This window comes from Mobula birostris, chromosome 9 (assembly GCF_030028105.1).
Source record: "Mobula birostris isolate sMobBir1 chromosome 9, sMobBir1.hap1, whole genome shotgun sequence".
Classification (NCBI taxonomy): domain Eukaryota; kingdom Metazoa; phylum Chordata; class Chondrichthyes; order Myliobatiformes; family Myliobatidae; genus Mobula; species Mobula birostris.
In genome coordinates, this window is record NC_092378.1 from 109,996,541 (window position 1) to 110,011,028 (window position 14,488).

Genomic DNA, 14,488 nt, shown 5'->3' on the forward strand with positions numbered 1-14,488 from the left:
CTGAGTGGAGGTGTTCTTTCACTTCCTTGAAAGCTTTCTCCTGCTCTTCACCCCACTGCCACTTAGTGTCATTGTGAAGCAGCTTATACAGTCGGGTCAAAACCCTTGAGAGGTCAGGAAGAAACTTGCCATAATAATTCACCATGCCCAAAAATGATCTGAGTTCCGTGACGGTCTTAGGGCTTGGGGCCTCCTTAATGGCTCTCACTTTGTCCTCCACAGGGCAAAGCCCCTCAGCTGTGATCTTGTGTCCCAGGTAAGTCACACTCGATGCCAGGAACACACATTTTCCGCATTTCAACTGCAGCCCTGCGTCTGAGAGCCTCTTCAGCACCCGTTCTAAATTAGCCAGATGCTCCACCTCCGTAGCCCCAGTGATCAAAATATCATCAAGGTACACTGCTACTTGTGGAATCCCAGCAGCAAAGTGTCCATTGTCCTTTGGAAATTGCAAGGCTGGACGCCACTCCAAACACCAGGCGACTGTATTTGAATAACCCTTTGTGCATACTAATTGTGACGTACTCCTTGGAGTCCTCATTGAGCAGCAACTGTTGGTAGGCATGGCTCATGTCCAGCTTTGTGAACAGCTTATCCCCTGACAGGGTTGCAAACAGGTCATCCACCTGTGGCAATGGGTACTCCTCCAGCCTAGAGACCTGATTCACCATAAGCTTATAATCCCCACATATCCTCACCGTTTTGTCTGCCTTCAAAACTGGAACAATGGGAGCCGCCCACCTTGAAAACTGGACGGGCTCAATAATGCCCAGCCTCTGTAAACGTTCCAGCTCCTCCTCGACTTTGCCTTTCATGGCATAGGGCACTGACCTGGGCTTAAAAAAACGTGGTGTAGCCTCAGGGTCAACATGAAGTTTCACTGTCACACTCTTCAGTGTGCCCAGCTCGTCCCTGAAAACGTCACTGTACCGCTGCAGGAAGTCCTCCGTCGTGTGCACATACTTGATTACATGCTAGTTTAGCCAGATTTTGCGAAGCCAATTGCAACCCAAAAGACTGGGCCCCCTGCCCTTAGCTATCACTAGTCTGGCTTCAGCCTTCTGACCCCCGGCTGAAAAGTCCAGATATAACACCCCTAAATGCAGTATGGGCTGCCCCATATAGGTCCTAAGTTTGAGCTTTGACAGTCTAATGGGAGGCAGGTTGGACTCCTATATCCTCCTGTAGGTTTCCTCACTAATGACCAAGGCAGTAGCCCCTGAATCAATCTCAAACTTAGTGTCCTTTCCCCTGACAATGACTGTGGCATAATATGGTTCAGGTGGTTCCTCATCTGTTTCCACTGCAAACATGTCGTAGGCACATGCTGCCTCTTCATCTGCTTCTTCTAGATGGTGCATGGGTGTGTGGCTGTCTGAGCCTGTTGAGCTTTCCCCTGCCCAGGCTTAATCTTACCCTTTGAACTTCTGCACTTTTTAGCTAAATGTCCCTTTTTGCTACAAGCATGGCAGACAGTGTCTTTGAATTTGCAATCATTTGCATAGTGCATACATCCACACTGGAAACATTCCACCCGCTTTGCCTGTTTACCAGTCTCCCTCCTGACTTGGTACACTGCTGCCGACTGCGACCCCCCCCATGTCCTTTCTGGATATCATTGACATTATTAGCAGCCATCTCCATGCCTTGGGCAACCTCTAAGGCTTCCTTGAAAGTCAATGGTGGGGTCTCCCCTAACAGGCGATGTTGTATGTCGTCATTATTAATGCTGCATACCAATCAATCAGGGAGCATGTCATCCAACACCACTCCGAAATCACAATGCTCCGATAACTGCTGAAGCTCGGCCACAAAATTGGCCACAGACTGACCTGGCTTTCTGAAACAGCTGTGAAACTTACACCATTGGACTATCACAGAAGGTTTTGGATTGTAGTGGTTCCCCATGAGCTTGACCAGTTTGTCATATGGAATGTTCCCCAGTTTCCGAGGTGTGGCTAAATTCCTTATTAGCTTGTAAGTCTTTGCCCCACACACACTCAGGAGAATAGAGCGCTTCTTAGCCTCCTCAGTAATTCTATTAGCACAGAAGATGTGTCCCAGCCCTTCCTGATACTCCAGCCAGTCCTCCATTACCTCCACAAAATTACCGATAGTCCCAAATGTAGCCATCTGAACGTAAGGTTGCTTATCGGCGCTGCTGCTCCCGTTCGAAACATGCCGACACGTCCACAAAACCAGTTTACCTCGTCTCCAAAAATATGTGGTAACTTCTACTTTGAAAAAGGCACACTCGACCACTTCATGCCCAAAGAAACAACTTTATCTCCAACATCAAACCCATTATGTATATACAGAGGCTTTCACAACCCGTACAGCATGGCAGGAACACTATATACAAAGCACACCCGGAAGTAAAAAGAACGGAAGTAAACCCCCCCCCCCAATTAGTATTAACTTACTTTTAATAATACACACATTACAACAATATCATTCAGTCGAATGGTACTGTTATGTGTCAGCAATGAAAGCAATTTAACCTGGAAAAATAAAAGCAGAAAGTGCTGGAAAAACCCAGCGAATCAGGCAGCATCTACAGAAGGAAAAATAGTCGCCATTATGGTTCTGTGGCCTTCCATCAGAACTCAATAGGGGTCACAGAACTGTACTGTGTACTGTTTATTTTTCCACAGATGCTGCCTGGCTTGCTGAGTACTTTAAGCATTTTCAGTTTTTGTTTCAGATTTCTAGCATCTGCAATTTTATCTTTATTTTCCTTAACCTGGAGAACACTGTATTTACAACTATTTTCACCCAAATCTCCACCCCACACTGAATTGCATATGCCAAAGCTCCTAATACCCATCAAATTCCAATCATGGAACCCATAATTTTACTTCATATTTTCAGCCCTTCTGTCCTCTCAATACCCCTCATCACCCCACCCCTCCACCACTCTACATCTTAACAGCATCCTCCCTGATTTTCTGTCCTGCCTCAGCCAGCCTCACCAAACCTTCAAACTTGCTCCTGGGACTTATCCCAAGAAACACACACACTGATTCTCTGCATTAGTGCTGCCCCAGCACCCCATATTTGCCTAGCAATAGGCTTCACCGGATCTGTGATGGACTTCCAAAGCCCATTCCGTGGTGAGGATGACTAGATGGCATGCTTTCATGCTCGCAACCCTGTGGTGCCTGGTAACATGCAAACAAATCCCTTTGGATGCCCCTGAATTTCTGGGCAATCTTACCTTCTGTTTATGTTGATGCATGAGGAGGTCTTTTGACCGGTTAGGTCCTCGGCAGCTCTCAAGGGAGCAATCACATTATTCCCGGTTTTCTTCTTATTTCCTTGCTTTCTATTTCCTTGATCTCCTCTCTCTCTCAAATGCTCATCAATCATACGTTTGATACTTGCCATTAACTTACACAATGGAGTAAATTACAGTAACCAATTAACCTACTAGCACAAACAAGAGAAAATCTGCAGATGCTGAAATCCAAGCAACACACACAGAACACTGGAGGAACTGAGCAGGCCAGGCAGCATCTACGAAAAAGAGTAAACTGTTGACGTTTCAGGCTGAGACCCTTTATCAGGACTCATGAAGGGTCCTGTTAGAGGGTCTTGGCCCGAAACATCGACTGTACTCTGTTCCATAGATGCTGCCTAACCTACTAGCACACCTTTGAAATGTGGGAGGAAACCAGAGAATTAAGGAGTCATAAGGAACACATACAGCTGCCCACAGTATGTCAGACTAGCCTGTGTTCCATTCCAGAGGCTGGAGCACATCCCTGACTTGATATTTAGTTACATTTGAAATAAAGATGCACCGTGTCGTTTTGTCTCATGAAGAGATATCAGTTTAAGTTCATATGGTTTCTTGAAGCTAATGGGCAGGGATAGCATGGTGTTATTTAAAGTAAAGCAGATGAGTTTTCTTTTGGCGTTTTGGTCAGCATGGTCACTATATGACTTAAATACAACTGATTTGGTCATTAATCTCACTTCAGTTTATGACCTTTGCTGTGTGAAATTGAATACTTTCTTCCTGCAATCCATTAATTACACTTTAAATTTACAAATCACAGGTTCTGAAATATTTTAGAGCATTTGGGTAATAGAAATGATGTTAGATAAAGACAAGAATTTTTTTAATATTACCGCTATTCACAAACTATAATTGTGTCATTTGAGAAGCCCAGTTTTGGATTGGTTTGTGATCATTTGTTGCAGATAAGTTTAATGTTGTAAAGTCCTTTACTTGTCCTCTTTCACCCTCTCATGTATAATGCATCTGTTTTACAGAGATTGCACTGTTGTTGTGAATGTGCCTTTGTGGCCCTTGGGAACGCAGTTGTTTGATGTGGCTAATATCACCAGCTACCTTGTTGAAACCAAGTTAATAAAGGCGCTAAAGAGCCTGTACAACACCAACCTAATTGCAGAATATTACAAACTTAAACGCAGGATAATGGACACCCCTTTTGAGCGTAAGTTACTACACATAAAACAATCGTAAGATGGAGGACTTAATAGTAACTTACCGTAAAAACCACCTTGAGAACTCCTGAAAGGTAACAAACTGCTGGAGGAACTCAACAAGTCAGGCAGCATCTGTACAGGGAAATGGACAGCTGACATTTCAGAGTGTCAACCCAAAATGTTGACTGCCCGTTTCTGTCTACTGACACAGCATGGTCCATTGAGTTCCTCCAATAATTTGTTCTTTGATAGCAGATTTCAGTACCTGTAAACTCTTGTGGCTCCATGGAAATTTTTGAAGTTCACTACTATTATGAATTCCTATTAAAGGTGGATTTTTTAAAATATTCATGTGATGCTGGTGTAAGGTCAGTGTAGTTGAATGTGGAATTCAGGTACTTGGAGAGGCTCTCTGTTGGTCGTGGTCAATGTTGAGTCAGTTGTCATTACGATATGGAGAGCAAGCTGTTGCCCATGTAGCAGGTTCCCCCTTTCCATGCAGCTGATGAATCCAAAAGAATGGCAGAGGCTCATACAGTTTGGCACCAATGGTGTCTCAGGAGTTGGTAGTCAACGCTAAGCTCAATGTAGGACTGTCTTAAGGACTCCAGCTCTGGAATTTTCCTTAGGGTTTGCTCCGTAGGCCTTCCCCGTAAGTGGGTATGCCCGCAATACAGCAGAGGTTTGAGATCAGAGTTTTCCCCCTCCTAGATGAGCTGCCAGTCACGGCTGATGTGCCCCATCTGCCCAGAGTGACTGGTTTAAAGGGACCTTAGCCCCTTCTCTTGCAGTAGAAATGGTTCTGCCAAACTAGGTAGCTAAGCCACAGGTGAAGCCAGGAGCTAGACTTGGTTGCCAGAGGCTATTTGAGACGCACGTCATTGGGAGCATTTAATATGTAGTGGGAGCTCATCCCCACGATCCTACTTCCCCCAATGGCTATGACAACCTTAAGTAACCAGATACTCACTTACCCACTTTTTCAGCAGCCCCAGATCCAACCCCACAGGCCAAAATGCATCTCAAAATCATGATAATTCCCTTTAACCCAACAGCAATTAACATCTGATCAAGATCTTCTAATTCAGTCGCCACTAAACCCCTAATCAGAAACCCCAAACCCTTGATTAGACTACTAGCACCTCTGGACTCACACTGATACCAGCGTTCCATTAATGTCCTGGCCTCCAGATTCCCACAACCAGCTCTCACCCCAATCCCTCTAATCCCTGACATGAGTTCCTCCCCCCCCACCCCCCCCAGCCTTTCTCCACCCTCTCCCCTCGCAGCCTCTCTACCTGATATCTGATCCCAACCTCATGTTCCTTGTGCTCTCTGCCTCTAGCCTTCCCACTGGGCTTCACGCCGTACAACAAGATGGTGCAGCTGGTGGAGCTGCTGCCTCATAGTGCTAGGGACACACTTCAGTTCTATCCTTGGGTGCTGTCTTTGTGGAGTTCGCACATTGTACCTGTGATTGCATAGGATTCCTCACACGTTTCTAACATTTGTGAGCTGATAGATTAATTGGCCACTGTAAGTTGCTGCTGGTATGTAGTTAAGTGAAAGAATCGGGAGCAGTTGGATATGGAGATAATAAAATGTAAGATTAATGAAGGATTAGTGTAAGTGAGTGGTTTAGTGTCAGCATGACATCAGTGAGCTGAAGGGCTTGTTACTGTGCTGCACGTCCCTACATGACCCGTTAATGAACACTATCTTAACCCAGCTTTAGTTCTCTCTTTTCATACCGCCATGTATCCCAGTTCAATGCTACAGCTTTTCCTTGTCACAAGCTCAGTTCTAATGTATGATCATATTTATTTCACTTGAAAAATCTGTTCAACCTGATTAATTCCACCATCCTCCTTGACATTTTCCCATCTGAAATAATTGGAAAAGCAAGTCGTACGAAGGAACTACCAATAAAGGTCAGAGAGCTTGTTTGCTCAAGCATCCAGAAGCACAGTGAAAGGAGAAAATAGGATTTTAAATTAAGATAGCTAGATGCTACAATAAACATAAGACATTTTCCAGTTACAGAAGTGCAAGAAACTGGCCAGGAAAGAAATGAGAACCCTGAAGGTTGTAGCGGTAATGAATCTGAACGGCTCAAGATAAAAGCTAATAAGGATAAAATCTATAATTGTCACTGTGGACAACTCTGGTGTTAGCCTACAGACTTCCTGTAGTCAATGGTGGGCTGACCTTCCCAGGCTAGATGAATTTTGCACAAAGATCCCAGATAAAGGGTCCTGACCAGAAATGTTGATTGTCCATTTCCCCCCATAAATGTTGCCTGACTCACAAAGCTCCTCCGGTATTTTTTGTGTTGCTCCAGATTCCAGCATCTTCAGGATTTTGAATGGAGCTGCTACTCTGTGGTCAGATAAGGGACTCCAGCTCAGGGTAATAAAGGTTGTTTGTCCAGATCATGTGCATGAAAGGATGGTTTTGGCATCCGATTCAGCAGCTGGATTACTTGATTGATGCAAGCTTGCTGCTATTTTGCTTCCACGCAGTTAGGTTATTTGAAGTGTGGGATTCATTCCACCAATTTCCTCTTAATAAAAGGAAAGGCTTTCAATTTAACTTGCAGCCATGTTAAAATCTGAGCACTGGCAATGGGAGGAGCAATTATACCACTTCTGGATGTAATGCAATGGTGATTGCTCAAAGGTGGGATGAGGGCACAGGCCTGAGGCATGGGTACAAGATGAGGGTGTGGGCACGTGACTAGTGTTTGAGAGGAGTGAGAGTGTGGTTTCTACTTGCGTAATTCAAGAATTTATCAGCAGATTCTGCCTGCTTTTAACTTTTGTACAAGTTAACTGAAAGTGAATTGAAATTTAGACATTACACTGAAATGTTTACAGTGTCCGGATGAGACAAACCATAAACATTGTCTAGGTTGGGTGTGAAGACTAAAATGAATTACTGTTTTCCCGGAGGCACTGGAGAGAAGAGCAAGAAGTAATCCAGACGATGGATCAGACAAGTGTATTTGATGTATATGCCAAACTCTTTTAAAGAAAAAACATTACATAATGTACTATTTAGTGTCATAATTTATATTAACCATATAACAATTACAGCACAGAAACAGGCCATCTTGGCCCTTCTAGTCTGTGCCGAACTCTTACTCTCACCTAGTCCCACTGACCTGCACTCAGCCCATAACCCTCCATTCCTTTCCTGTCTATATATCTATCCAATTTAACTTTAAGCGACAACATCGAACCTGCCTCAACCACTTCTGCTGGAAGCTCGTTCCACACAGCTACCACTCTCTGAGTAAGAAAGTTCCCCCTCGTGTTACCCCTAAACTTTTGCCCTTTAACTCTCAACTCATGTCCTCTTGTTTGAATCTCCCCCATTCTCAATGGAAAAAGCCTATCCAAGTCAACTCTATCTATCCACCTCATAATTTTAAACACCTCTATCAAGTCCCCCCTCAACCTTCTATGCTCCAAAGAATAAAGACCCAACTTGTTCAACCTTTCTGTGTAATTTAGGAGATGAAACCCAGGCAACATTTTAGTAAATCTCCTCTGTACTCTCTCAATTTTATTGCCATCTTTCCTATAATTCGGTGACCAGAACGGTACACAATACTATTAGTAAAATAATATTAGTGAGATTGAAAGCACTGAGATTGGTTGATGTGTTACAAAAGTAAGTGAAGAAGCAAAGACTTTCTCAGACTGAAATGATGTTCGTCTTCCTATTGGCTACCGGTCATTTTTGATACATTGGCTCTGAATTTATCAGGTTCACCCAGCAGTGCTCACCACTATTCTCAAAGAACAAAACAGCAATTGGGGCACAGATTTCCCCTTTCCCTCTATGAGTTTACAAGGATCAGTGATGACCTTAACCAGGCTGAACAGCCAACCACATCACAGAATTCTCACAAACAGTAGATTAAGGATAATCTTTGTTTTACGGGGAAGAAATAAGGGCCGGACCATCCATAGAGACAAAAGAGACTATAGGTGCTTGAATCTAGAACAAAACCAGAACCCTGGAGTATCTCAATTGGTCAATCAGCACCTGGAACAGTTTAGGATCCAATTTTCCAATTTACAAGCTTGCCCTATATCTCGTGGGCCCTCACGTTTTAGGCAGCCTCCCTTGTGGGAAGTCTTTAAAGAAGCTACTTTTTCTTTCGGAGCTGGACCTTGCATGGGTCTGTTCCAGAGAGACAGCCTTTTCTTGCCTCTGGGGATGCTCGGTATAGAAAATATCCATACCTCCAAAAGAAAACAGCTGATGACAGACTCTAATTTGTCACAATTTTAAGATTTCATCGAGTTATAGTAAAATACAGCTCAGAAACTGGCCCTTCAGCCCATTAATTCTGTGCTGACTATTAAGCCCTTCAGCTAGTTGGGTCTATGCTAACCGTCATCCAGCCATTTATACAAATCCTACACTAATCCCATTTTTTTCCATTCTCCCCATATTCCTATGAATTCTCTCCAGATTTCACCACTTCCCTACACACTAGGGAAAGTTTCCAGTGGCAAATTAACCTACCATCTTGCTAGTAACTTGCAAACTCCACACAGACTACAGCAGATTGAAACGGGAGTCTCGAAGCTGTGTGACACTAACTCTACTGTCTTAGCCACTGTGCAGCCCTGTATTTCAAGTAGATAAAGTGGGTACAAAAAAATAACAATCTAGAAGTTACAACAAGAACTGAATGGGAATAAGTTTAGCTGGAGCAAAGACAACTGACCAAGAACATTTCTTTCACTGGAGGAATAGTCCACAATTCAATTAGATATATGGGAATAATTAGAACTGTGGATTGTTTGGACATTAACTGGTGAGGTTTTATTATCTGTACTGTGTGGATAATGTGTTTAACTGATCATCTTGCCTTCTCCATTAATACTACTCTTGTGATACATAAATAATCTCTTGACTGGCACACTGTTACAGCATATGGATATCCAGTTTTCTGCAAGCGAAATGTCATAAGATGAGCTAATTTATAATTCTGAAGCATTTATAACATTGGGCAGAATGATAATCATAACTAGCAAAGTCCAGTTTTCACTTGTTTTCAAACCAATCTTGGCAAGAGTTATTCATAGTCTGTTTTCAATTTAACAGAAGAAAATAAAATTAAATGTTAATATTCAAAGCATTGCTGTATAACATCTTGAAACTCTTTCTTCAAATGTTTTCTAGATCAAGCCCTGCTCATTAGAAACAAACATTATGTGACATTTGATGGGAAGATGTATAACTTTGCCAGCAAGTGTAGTTTTCTTTTAGCTAAGGATTTCCAGGGGGACACATTCACTCTGTTATTGAACCACGAAAATGATGGCAAAAACTCGCTTCATGTGGAAATGAATCAGACCGCAATTGATATTTACCCAGGACTAAAGGTGAATACATACTTGCTTACAAATTCCTGTCACACCCCATTCAATATATAGCAACTTCTATTTGGAAAAAGAATTGCCTCATAAGAAACAACTTGAAAGGATGTAATTATTGACAAATGTTGTCTTTGGTAGTGATATTTAAAAGATCAAGGCCTACATCAAAGAAACTTGCTTTTGTTTACCAGTTGTTATTTAAAATTTGAATTTTTTGTTCTCTGGCTTCTGGAGTAACTGATGAAGGAACGACAGATGCTTCCACAGAACGAGGGGCCGGGTGGTGGGCATTGTCGTCCTTCTGCCATTTATGTTGCGTGTCTTTGTGTTCCTAATGCCTGGACAAGAAGTTCTCAATAATTTCCCAAATACTTCTTCTCCCCCTTCTAGTAGATTTGGGCGAGAAATTACCAGGCATCTTTCGTGCCCTTTTCTCACTGTTACCATCAGGTAGGAGGTACAGAAGCCTGAAGGCACACACTCAGTGATTCAGGAACAGCTTCTTCCCCTCTGCCATCCGATTCCTGAATGGACATTGAAGCTTTAGACACTACCTCACATTTTAATATACAGTATTTCTGTTTTTGCACATTTTTAAAAATCTATTCAATATATGTAATTGATTTACTTGTTTATTTATTATTATGTTTTATTTTATTTTTTTTCTTTCTCTCTCTCTCTCTCTCTGCTAGATTATGTATTACAGGGACCCCAACCTTTTTTTGCACCGTGGTCCGGCCGACTGGGGGTGGGGGGGGGTGTTGTTCAAGTAGGGTTAAACTCACCTCAACATGTCTTTTACAGTTAGGGTTGCCAACTTACTCACTCCCAATAAGGGACAAAAGTAACAGTCAAATCCCGGGACATTTGTGTTTACCCCAGGAAAGACTACCATGTCTATGAAGCCTTGCGCAGACACCTGTGTGCGCATGCACGTACGTGCTGATTTTTTTTCCCACAAATCGGTTTTGGCTTAATCTTCCTGACTATACTGTACATACATTATTTCTTCTTTATATAGGCTGTGTATTTATCATATTATTCCTGCTTTTACTATATGTTAGAGTTATTTTAGGTTTTATGTGTTATTGGTATGATTTGGTAGGTTATTTTTTGGGTCTGGGAACACTCAAAAATTTTTCCCATATAAGTTAATAATAATTGCTTCTTCACTTTACGTCATTTTGGTATGAAAGGTTTCATAGGAACACTCTACCTTAGCGGGGGAAATACGGGACAAGGACGGTCCCATATGGGACAAACCAATTTAGCCCAATATACGGGATCTCCCAGCAAATACGGGACAGTTCAAGTTCAAATTCAAGTTCAATAGTGCGTGACAGGGAATGAGGAAAGGTGCAGCTGACTCGTATCGTTTCCTTGCGGCCCGGTAGCATATGCTTTGCGTCCCGGTGGTTGGGGACCGCTGATGTATTACATTGATCTGCTGCTGCTAAGTTAACAAATTTCACATCACATGCCCATGATAATAAACCTGATTCTGATTCTGATTCGAATGTCACTGAATTATTTTCTCAATTCAAAGTTGCGTAATTTCAATTGAAATCTTTGCAAAAATGCTTGTGGTTCTATTTTATTGAAATTACTTTATGTCTCAAATCATTTACCTTAAAATGTATTGGTTAATTTAGAGTGGACTCCAGCATTCTTTTGAGAGAGAAGCAGAGTTATTGTTTTAGATCGATGACCTTTCACTCATTCTGACAATGAGACATTAACCTGAAAGGTTAACTCTGCTTCCCCCGTATGGATCCTGCTGAGTAATTAAACACTTTTTTCATTTCAGATTTCCACCATCCTTAGTACTTTCTTCTGCTTTTCCACCATTCCATCAATGGATTTGTTCTTTGTACAGTGCCTGTATAGTTAATTTATTCTGTTTTTAACCAAAATGATTGTATGTGGACTCTTTACTAATTGTAATTCTGCTAACATTTCAGGATAATGAACTTTTGTGGGAAAGGTCTTGATGATCATTTATCGGACACATTAACCCTGCTCCTATGCCCATAGAGAATCCCTGACATACTGATTATTTCCAGTATTTTCTGCTCATTCCAAATTCGAAATGTCTGCTTTGTATTGCTTTTGTAGGACAATGCTAGTGACTAATTGTAAGAAATCCTAGTGTTGTAAATACATTCTTTAAACAAAAAAGAATATGTAAGACACCAAAAAAATCCCATTGTTTTTCTTAAACCTCAGCTTTCCTTGAACTTGGTAAGTGTTTCTTCTTGCTATTGAAATGTATAATTGAGTTTTGGATAGTAGGGCAGTAGGTTTACACTCAAATAGTAATGTGAATTGTATTCTATTTTGCATCATGGCGCATTTCTGACCAAGTAATGTAGACGGTCCAATTTTAATCTGCCTTAACATTTTATATACGCTGGCTATCTTCTTTAGAGCTTTTTTAAGATTTCAGATAATTGTGTTTACTAAATAGAAATGGAACAATTAGGAAGCGCAATAAAAACTAAAGATATAAGACACACTGTTATTCATAGGTTGAAGAGAATTGCAAAGCCAGTGAATTGCCTCTGGTGAAGAATGGAGTGATGGTCAAGAAGGATCGAAATGAAGTCAAAGTATCAGATCAAAATGGAATTACTGTATCCTGTGATATGCACCATGAATTCTGCAGTCTAACTCTTCCTGGGTGGTACCATGGTTAGTGTTTAGACTACAGTACACTGTGTTGTTCACTTAATATTTAATATGCAATAATATTTGAGTAATCTTGTGTGTGTATGTACAAGAAAAAGTTTGTTAAAGTATAATTACCTGGTTTTCTGCATTAATTACTCATAAAATATGGTCTGATCTTCATCTAAGTCACAATAGTAGACAAACACAATTTGCCCAAACATTTGTACTTCTCATCAATACTGAGTACACCACTTAAACAATCACAGTCTAAGTTCAAGAAAGTATGTGAACCAATGGGGTAATGCCTTCTGCAAAAGCTATTTGGAGTCAGGTTTTCCAATCAATGACATGAGATTGGAGGTGTGGGTTGCAGAGGTGCCCTGCACTATGTAAAAAAAAGACACATAAAGTTAGATTACTGACAGAGTTTGTTTTTCTCAAGAAGGATCTGTTCATGTGTGCCATGCCTCGATCAAAACAACTTTCAGAGTACCTTTGAAGAAAAATTGTAGAGATGAATGAAGCTGGAAAAAGCTACAAAAGATTTCTAAAGATCGGAGTGTTCATCAGTCCACAGTAAGAGAAGTTATCTACAAATGGAGGAAATTCAGTAGTGCTACCATTCTCCCTAGGAGTGGGTGTCCTACAAAGATCACCCCAAGAACACAACGTGCAATATTGAAGGAGGTGATAAAGGACCCAAGGGTAACAGCAAAAGACCCACAGAAATCTCTAGAACTTGATAAAGTCTCTGTTCATGTGTCTACTATAAGAAACAACACTGAACGAGAATGGTGTTCATGGAAGAACACCACAAAGGAAACCTCTGCTCTCCAAAATCAGCATTGCTACACATCACAAATTTGTAAAAGACCACCTGGGTGGTCCACAACACTTCTAGGACAATGTTCTGTTGACAGATGAGACAGAAGTTGGACTTTTTGGCAGAAAGGTACACCACTATGTTTGGAGGGAAAAAGGCACTGTATACCAACACCAAAACCTCATCCCAGCTGTGAAGCATGGTTGAAGGAGCATCATGGTTTGGGGCTTTTTTGCTGCCTCAAGGCCTGAATAGCTTGCAATCGTTGAGAGAACAATGAATTCAAAATTGTATCAAGGCATTTTACAGGAGAATGTCGGGATAGCGGTCCGAAACCTGAAGCTTAATAGAAGTTGGATGATGCAACAAGACAACGATCCAAAACGCAGGAATAAATCAACAACAGAATGGTTTAAAAAGAGGAAAATTCGTGTTCCGAAATGGCCAAGTCGGAGTCCAGACTTCAATCCAAATGAGATGCTGTGGAAGAACCTGAAGGGGCCTATTCATGCAAGGTATCCCAGGAATATTGATGAACTGAAACAGTTTTGTATGGAGAAATGGTCTAAAAGTCATCCTTGCCATTGTGCAAGTCTGATCAGCGGCTACAGGAAATGTTTGGTGGAGGTTATTGGTGCTAAAGGAGGTTCTACCAGGTATTAAATACAGGAGTTCACATACCTTTTCCAGCCTGGACTGAGAATGATTAAACAATATGTTCAAAAAAGACATGAAAAGTACAATTGTTTGTGTGTTATAAGTTTAGACAGGTTGTGTTTGTCTATTATTGTGACTTAGATGAAAACCAGACCACATTTCATGAGTAATTAATGCAGAAAAGCAGATAATTGCAAAGAGTTCACCAACTTTTTCTTGCAACTGTATATTTATTGTGTTATTAAGCATTTTTGTTTATTTAAATAGTTAATTAAGTGTTTTATATATAAATATATGCTAATTGAATACATTTTCACACTGCTATGTGATATATGCACACCTCTCTTAGGCTACATCCACACTACACTGGATAATTTTGAAAACGAAGCTTTTTATCTTCGTTTTGACAGTCCGTCCACACTGAAACGGCATTTTTATCCCCCGAAAACGGAGCTTTGCTAAAACACTCTCCAGAGTGTGTAAA

General features: G+C 41.4%; 1 protein-coding gene across 2 annotated transcripts in view; it reads left to right on the plus strand.

Moving 5' to 3' along the window:
* Positions 1-14,488, plus strand: part of LOC140202958 (uncharacterized) — a 228,661-nt gene that overhangs the window by 185,863 nt on the left and 28,310 nt on the right. For both annotated transcript variants that reach the window (XM_072268599.1, XM_072268600.1), the window contains exons 57-59: positions 4,279-4,463; positions 9,658-9,860; positions 12,383-12,545. In XM_072268599.1, the coding sequence (XP_072124700.1) occupies positions 4,279-4,463; positions 9,658-9,860; positions 12,383-12,545 (551 nt within the window). The remainder of the gene's footprint in view (positions 1-4,278; positions 4,464-9,657; positions 9,861-12,382; positions 12,546-14,488) is intronic.